The sequence below is a fragment of the Sinohyriopsis cumingii genome, unplaced genomic scaffold (genome assembly GCF_028554795.1).
Source record: "Sinohyriopsis cumingii isolate HCF-2022 unplaced genomic scaffold, ASM2855479v2 utg001542l, whole genome shotgun sequence".
In the NCBI taxonomy this organism is placed as follows: Eukaryota; Metazoa; Mollusca; class Bivalvia; order Unionida; family Unionidae; genus Sinohyriopsis; species Sinohyriopsis cumingii.
Genome location: NW_028316015.1, coordinates 748,807 through 757,673, shown reverse-complemented (window position 1 = coordinate 757,673; position 8,867 = coordinate 748,807). Strand labels below are relative to the sequence as shown.

At 35.4% G+C, this 8,867-nt stretch overlaps 1 protein-coding gene across 1 annotated transcript in view; it reads right to left on the bottom strand.

Annotated features, from left to right (window-relative positions):
- Positions 1-1,409: 1,409 nt before the first annotated feature.
- The window catches only part of LOC149771968 (uncharacterized), a 75,574-nt gene continuing 68,116 nt past the window's right edge, over positions 1,410-8,867 (bottom strand). Inside the window, exon 3 of the mRNA XM_089948007.1 lies at positions 1,410-1,813. Coding sequence (XP_089804133.1) covers positions 1,773-1,813 — 41 coding nt within the window. The 3' untranslated portion in view covers positions 1,410-1,772. The remainder of the gene's footprint in view (positions 1,814-8,867) is intronic.

Here is an 8,867-nt window from a genome sequence, read left to right as displayed (position 1 = left end):
CTCTCTGGATTATCGTAGCTAGATAAGGGCGAAAATTCATGAAAATACGAGCGTTGGGGAATTCGTCACACGACGATGTTTCTGGACCTATTAATGATGGCAAAGTTTAGTTAAACCGTCCAAAGGAGAGAGAAGGGGGGGGGATATGAGTAAAATACGTAAATATGTATATTAGGAAATCTTTTTACAAGATGGCGGAGTATATCCCCCGTCCCACCAAAGTGTTTTAGGAAACAGAAGGATATGTTAAATATTCTAAATATGGACACAACAGAAACTACCTGTTTCTTTTATAAACGTTTGAACGGTTTTACATTTATGTTCCTAGGATAATTGAAACGAACGTTGCTAAAGCAAGTTGATTATATCAGGTAAAATAAAAGTAAGAGGTTTTCAATTAATCTGCCGAGTTGATCGACTTACGCTCTGTTCCGATTTAAAGTAGTAGTATAACCCACTACATTTATCCAACAGGATCATTACTAAATAAATTAATCGTTCTTCTTCAGTGTGCAAAAAATATATTGTGAAAGGAGTTATTAAATTTCAAACCTATCACAGAAGAGTTAAATTTGCCACATACTAATTTTAAAATGCTTAAACAAAATAAACTGAAGAAAAAACAAAATATGGACAAAAACAATTTTGGAAAAAAAGGTTATGATCAAAGCAAGGCTTCTAAAAACCAGTTCCAGCAAGATACCAAAAAAAAAAAAAATTCCGGCAACTTCAATAAATACAATGTCAATGACGATTTTCTGATGAATCTTTTCCTGACCAATACATTACGATTATGCAAAGACTTCCGAATGTTATCTTCTGGAATCAGATCACAATTAGTACTTCCAGTACCCACGACTGTAGTTCTAGTCTATTTTTAGAACATTTTTTCCTCTCTCATTTTGGTGATGATAGAAGAGTTATATTTATGCATTTTTTGTAGGGATTTAAAGGTAATTGTTTATTCTTGAGAATATGAGCTCAGGGTGTGGTGTTCCGTGTGTATTTCGGCGACAGTGCACAGTGAGTAATAAGGCCTTTGTGATGATCCAGAAGTGAAATATGTGTTCTGTTTACATGTGTTCTGTTGACAGTCCAGCCTTTCACAAAAATGCAGGTCAACCCTTGACAAGAACGTCACCGTGAAGTCATCTTTGAATGCATTTTAGATTAACATATGATTTGTATTGATTGTCACACAGTGGATAGGTTAGTATTGAGAAACAAATGTAGAGAACATATAGTAAAATTAATAGTATTCTATGTCCTGTCAGTCCGGCTTTGGGATGTTACTAATACATACGTGCGCTGCGCGCGATCAGATACCTACGAATTGCTTCAATGGAAAACAACAGGAATGACTTGTAATTTTAGGAAATACATAAGACATGGGGGCTGGGGACACAAAGTAAAGTACATAAGCCAAATTTTATTTCTTTGCAATATGTATATCACTGTGATTTTTGCTTTTATAAGAGAGATAACGAACAAAATCTCTCTCTCTCTCTGTCTTTCTCTGTCAGTCTGTATGTCTGTCTGTCTGTCTGTCTGTCTGTCTCTCTCTCTCTCTCTCAATACACACATACTTTTAAAGTATCTCTTTTCCTTCTCCGTTTAGTGTGCTTTTCTAAGCTCCATTTTTACATCAGTTACCGAAGGTCTTCTTTGTAATATCTTATGAAAATACATCTTTAACAATCAATGTCTGGAACTCTTCCTTTATTTAGTAGTAATAAGCTGTCTATGGACACGGTTGCACTTGCTGTCGGTAATTACTGACCGTTGTACCACTGGTCTGCATGATGGCTTTGATCTGAAAAATAAATAAATAAATAAAAAAATAAAAAAATAAATAAAATTAAAAAATAGAGAAAGAAAGAAACTATGAGGAGGACGTAGACTAAGAAAAAAAAAGGAAGCAAAATAGATCACATTTCAATCAGCCGTAACGCATGCTGGACTTGAAGCTACAAGTAATATCCACTCCCTGTTCCGTAAGTAAGGTCTCAGTGTTATTTTCTCTAGTTTTTCTTTGCTTTTGTTTTGTTGTTGTTGCAGTTTTTCTTGTTTGCTTTGGGGTTCTTTTATGTATTTTTGGGGGGATGGGGGCTCCTTTCCTCCCCAGTGGAATTTTTTTCTCATCCTGGGCTCATTTCAGAGAGAATGCTTTAAAACATTCTTGTGTACATAATGGTGGAATGGTTACATATGTGATCCCATATGGTGTAAAGTAGGGATCGTTGTCTCAAACGGTTGCTGATGTTGTTGTTGCGGTTTTAACGATATGTTTCCATCATACGATAAACTATAGATGGTGGCCATTAAAAGTTGTGGAGGAAGAACTCGGGGAAAATCCCGGCAAGAAGCACCGACCCACGGGAAGCTACTGGAAAGCTTTCTCACATACCCACATTGGCCGAGCACAAGACTCGAACCCTCGCAGACAATGGTGAGATGGCAGTGATAGGTAAAAGGACTCCAAGCTAAACAATATAATTATATGTTAGTTTGATATCCACAACAGTAGCATAGAACTGAGCCAAAAATTGTTATTCCGTCCATTAACTGTAGAATAACGTATGTCGGAAGCCATAGACTCTTGATTTTCTGTTTCATACTTAGGACTTTTGGTCTTGAATTCAACAAACTTTCAAGACCAAGACAAAGAATGTAGTTGAATTCTCGAAATAAAAATATGTCCAATTCTGCAGGTGATAAATTAATGAATTAATGAATTCAACAAACTTTCAAGACCAAGACAAAGAATGTAGTTGAATTCTCGAAATAAACTATGTCCAATTCTGCAGGTGATAAATTAATGAATTAATGAAACTTTTAGGATTGACTACCTTATTCTCACAAACTATATTTGTAACTTTAGGAAACTTAGGCTTGCGTGAACACGTGATTGCTAACAAAAGAGTTTGATGCAAAAATCTAATTTTGGACTTACAAAATTATAGTATAGGAATTCTAATCCGGACTTCAGAGAAAGCTCTGAATGTTCTGCAGACTTCAGAAATCACACATGTATTGAAGCAATGGAAGAGGTTGGGGTTTCAGATTTCCTTCAGTGCTTCCGTACAACTCAAAAGTTTGAATTAGTAAGTTCGAAATTTAAAATCTGAATTCTAAAGTGTCCGTAGGCCTTTTTTCTAAGTCAGAAGTTTGAAGTCTCAAATTTGAAGTATAAAAAGGAAGCCAGAAGTCTCAGAATGGATCACATACGTCTTATTAGCGAAGCGAAATTGTGTTTTGGTTACATTCACAGAGAATTGTGACACAACTCGCTGGGTCCATATTTCACTGGAGTTAACGTGCATTCACAGAGAAATAAGACGTAATGACCTTGATGGGTCCATATTTTACAGAAGCTGACGTGCGGAACTCGCAAGCAGATGGGCGCGAGTTTGGATCCTGTCCGAACCAGGCCGGTGTGGCCGCAGTAGTGACTTTACTCCACTATAAAAGCTTCCATGTGTTGACGTGCCGTTAAGCACAAAACTAACAAGCAAACTGTATTCCACCATAGATAACGTTCTATACCCAACGCCACACTTTCATTTTCCTCATTACACTACTGCTTGCAAAGTTTTTTTTTAAATGTTCATTTCTACTGTTGTTTGAGATCTTTTTCAAAGATATCAAGAAATATGTACAGTTTCGACTTGTTTAGGATTCCTACATTTTTAAATCGGCAGTTTTAAATTTATTGTAAAGAAGACAAATAAAACCCCAAATACACACACACACACACACACACACACACACACAATAAAAAACTTCAAACGACTAAAAAACTCGCCTTCGTTAGGTTACCGAGCCATTGGTGGTCTCAACCACAAACGCTTTTCGTTCTCTCTTACGATATTGCATTTTTCCAAATATGTAAATTCCAAGGTTCAACCGCTACTTGCTAATGTACATAAATCCCATGTACACCAAACAGAAATATATTAAGTGTATAAGAAATATGTTTAATAATGTAAATTTTATTTCAAAGCAGCCACGCACAAAAAAGAAAAACATCTGTCCCGAAGATTATTAAATCCTGAACTTGAGTCTGAAATTGAGTTTCAATTATCAATCAATGAGAAGGGAACTGTCAAAGTAATTTAGTTTGTGATTGGTCGAAGCAAAATCTTAAACTCAAACTCAGATTTATGAGCTGAATGATCTCCAAGCCTGAATTTGACCTATATTTATAGTTCATAGAAATCTGCAAGTACTCAGTGCATTATGTAAACTATCAGGATATTTATGCCGTGTTGCGAAACTGTAATCACATTTTATCAGACGTTTGTACTTTTCAAGTTTATTTATAATTTGTGTCAACGTGATTAAAGGTTGCATAACTACATCGATACCTCGGATGCGGAAGGTCGCGGGTTCGAACCCCGCTCAAGTCATACCAAAGACTTATAAAAAATGGTACAAACAGCTCCCTCGCTTAGTGCTCAACATTAAGAGGTTAGTGTTAGGACTAGTTGACCTGGTGTCAGGACAATTTGACTGGGTGGACATGATGCTTCATGTCTGCGGCATGGTGCACCAGTGCTAGACATCACTATCAACTGCCACACTACAGACATCGTAGCGATATGACTGAAAAATTGCTAAAGCTACGTTAAAAATCCAAGTTACTTACACATACACACTTCGTCGATAACACAAGTTTGAAATTTTACAATAATTTTGAAGCGACATTTTGCAAATTTAGATTTTATATATATATATATATATATATATATATATATATATATATATATATATATATATATATATATATATATATATATATATAATGCTTTAAAATGTATATTACGTCAAATTAATGAATGTTTTCAGGCGAAAATTAAGAGATTTTTATTTTCGTTAACGCGTGTCTTGCGCAGATTGATACATTGAACATTGCGAACAACGTTGCTAGGGTGGGGTACATAGGACCATGACAGAACGCTGCAACAGGCTTCAGAGCGTGACATCATTAAACAACATATTTTATTTATTCTGAGTTAACTTGTGAAGATTTTGGCTGCTATTTTTAACTAAGACGTGAAATTTTGTCTATTGGCAGCCTTGCAGTTTATGCCAGTAAGGGAAGAAGCACCGTAATTTCGGCTGTCATTTAATTTCAGTTTGCAATCGATACCAATTAGCGCATGATTTCTCCATCTTTTACAGAATTATCATGGTTGTGATTACAGTTAAAATCGCTGCTTAAACAGTTTTATTAATGTACGTAGTCAAGAGTGTTTGTTTTTCTTTCTTAAAAACGTGTACCATTTGTCGTTGGGTGTAACAGGTATACGATGCTATATGGGTACAGAGTATCGAAGAGCATTAGCAACAGGTCATGTAATCTCAGTCATGATTTATATGGATAACTAATTAAAAAACGTTAATACTTCAAGCCTGCTTGGTGTTGTTTGGGGTTCATTTTATGCATTTTTTACGGTGGTTTTTCAATAATTAAAAGAATGCATACTAGAGGTCAGTAGTATTCACACATTTTAAGACCTATTCATCCTCTGAGAGAGAGAGAGAGAGAAGAAGAAGAAGAAAAAAAAAAGAAGAAGAAAAAGGAAAAGGAAAAGAAGACAGTTTAAATATAGAAACACTGGTCTAAAGAACAGATGTACCTCCAAATGGAAAAAAGAAAATAGTTTCAAAAGTGATATCGCCATTGTGACGATATATTTTGTCTCCCACTAATATATTTCAATAACTCAATTTTTTTGTTAATACTGGCCGCCATGTATAGCCTATCGTGTGCTGAAAAATGGCGTTAAACCCTACAACAACAACAACATTATGAAATATATAATAATATTGCTTACCTCCCTTCATGATTTATCATTACAGAGTATCAATACCCAACTCTCTTCACAATCGATCTTAATACGGCTTGATATGAAAAACTAGCGCGACTGGATCAAATAGTGCATTGGCTGATAGCTGGTTTCTTTCTTTTAAAATAAATTAGAGTTGGCAAATATCAGTTATGCATATTTATGAAAAATGATGATGCGTTAACCCCGTCATATTACCTTCCTACTGCCATTTAAAACGGATTCTGGATTTCTTACGATAACTGGTAATCCGAGTTTGTGGCTTTGGAAAATATTGTCAGTAATTCATGGAGGTTTGTCTTAAAATTTGCAGTGAAACCTGCTTTAGAGGACATTTCCATGTCATATAAAGGACTCCTGTTCGTAAAAGACAACAGTGTATTAGCACTTTCTTCCGAATTTGACATACAAATTTGACTTTCTTTTTAAGGACATCTGTCCAAGGAAGATACAATTGTGTAGACGTTTGAACATCTTATTCTGACAGGCTTCACATTATTTCTTTAATGAAAATACTTTCGTCACGTGGGACGGATCCTTTATCAAGCGAAATAAGTAACACACACATAAAACTGTAAGGCCATTTTCGTTGGCAATACACAAGCATCTAATCTGTCTTGTATATCTGCAAACTTCTACACGACATTCAAGAGTTTATTGAACAATTCGGAATTGAAAAGGGATACATCAAGATTATATTCCTTGTAATTCATTTTCTTTAATTACTTTGTTGATTTGGATATGCTGCATTGTTTGTTTTTGCTCAGATTCAATATTTGATGAATAAGTGTTCAGCATGGTGCATGATAATTACAAACAGTAACCTAGTTTGCAGATTTACTAGTCGTCCACAATTTCATTCAGTGACCAATTTAACAATTCCAATTAAAGGATTTTCTTTGTAAACAACAGAGAGAAATTTATCAAGTTTAATAAAGAATCGAGTTTCCTATAGTCACCATAAGAACTCTTCTTTTTAAATAATGAAGACCTTTATTTACTTACGTTCGCCATGAAGGACATATAGTGGTGTGTTCGTTATGAATAAAGATCTATAGAAATCATTAGTCTATTGGACTTAAGCCGATATCATCGGAACATTAAAAGTCATTGTCTACAAAACTTATGGCTGGTAAATAAATCTCAACTCCTACAATATTTTGATGTAAGAAACCAGAATAATGCAGCTTCATAAGCAGACGTGACCTTAAAGCAGGTTATTTTCTTCGCACTTAATGAAAGTTTTAAAGTTCCATAATTGCAATACCTGCGCTAATCTTCAAATAGCCTTTTCAGTCAAGGGCTGATTTCCCTTCATTTCTTTCTTTGCTTGCTTCAATATATATATATATATATATATATATATATATATATATATATATATATATATATATATATATATATATATATATATATATATATTCAGTAAGATGTCCTGGTTTCTATCATATGTAGGCAAGTTTTGCACCTTTTATCGCCACAGGGGCCAGATTGACTAGTGTGGTCTTGGTTAGTGATTGATTCCACGATGGGTCAGTGTTTCCCGATGATTTTACCTACTTTGGGGTTGTCTGAATGGTAGGTCAGGATAAATGGTATCCTATCAGCCTTTTCCTTCTCTCTATATTGTAGTAGGTCATTGCGGTTTGTTTGTTTCGCCCTTTGGGTTGCCTCCACAATCAGGTCTTTGTCATAGCCTCGGTAAGTCAAATGTTTAGATAACTTTTCAGACCTTTTTTTGAATGTTTCATCGTCTGAGCAAGTTCTGCGTCTGGCTATATGGGATGTTCCTAATGCAGTGTTTTGGATGGCAGCTGGTTGGGAGGAGATACTGGTGTTTGTCAGTTGGTTTAGAGTATATGTCTATATAGAGTTTCTTTTCTATCATTCTAGTTGTTGTGTCCAGGAAAACGTGGTTTGAGTTGGAGACTTCTGCCGTGACTTTTATAGAAGGATGGAAGTTGTTTGCCTTTGATATGAAATCATCCATTTTCTCTTCTATATCATCGATGAAGCGCACCCACTGGTATGGTACAAGTTCCACCGATGCTAAGAGTTGACCCTCCAGTTTTCCCATAAAATAGATGCATACTTAGGGGTCATTTTTGTATCCATTGCGGTTCCATTGATTTGCAGGTAGATTTCTTCATCAAATTTAAAGTTACTGAGTTTTAGTACAAGCTCCAGGAGTTTGACTAGGAAGTGAGTGGGTGGATTGTCTATAGTTCTTGTTTCCCATGCTTCTCTACATGCTTGTATCCCTTCGTTGTGTGGTATGTTAGTATATAAAGATGTGACGTCTAAGGAAACAAGCAATGTATCTGGCAGTAACGGTTCGCTTGCTTTGCTTTTTATGAGGTAATCTGTTGTGTTCCGAAGATATGATGGTAATTTGTGGACATGTGGTCTCATGAAATGATCCAAATATTCTGATATCCTTTCTATGGGATGCCCGCTACCGGAGATTATATAGATCTGACCAGGTTTCCTTGTATGTGGATTTTAGGTAGAATATAAAATCTACATGCCCTTGGGTTTTCTGGGTTTAGGTAGTTTTTCGTTTGCTGGTCTATATGCCCGATTTGGTACGCCTCGTCAATAATATTTGTGATGGTTTTTGCATATTCCAATGTTGGATCATGGTCTAGTTTTTGGTAGAACCTAACGTCACTTAGTTGCCTATTTGCTTCACTAATGTAGTCTTCCCTATTCATAACGACCACAGCGGAATCCTTATCTGCAGGCTTAATTATGATGTTTGTTCTTCTTTTCAGTGATTGTAGGGCATCTTTTTCTTCTTTTATCAAGTTAGAGTACCAGGAAAGAAAAGGAATCTTACTGGATACGCCGCCTTAGCACATTGAAACCAAGTGGTTTAAACCATGAAGACTAGAAAAAAAAGACAGCCATTCACAAATAAAATTACCTTTTGAATAATTCTCTAAATTTGCTTATTAGTCACCCAATAACTTATTACACTGGACAACAAATTTTTACAAAAGTCATGTTACTGAA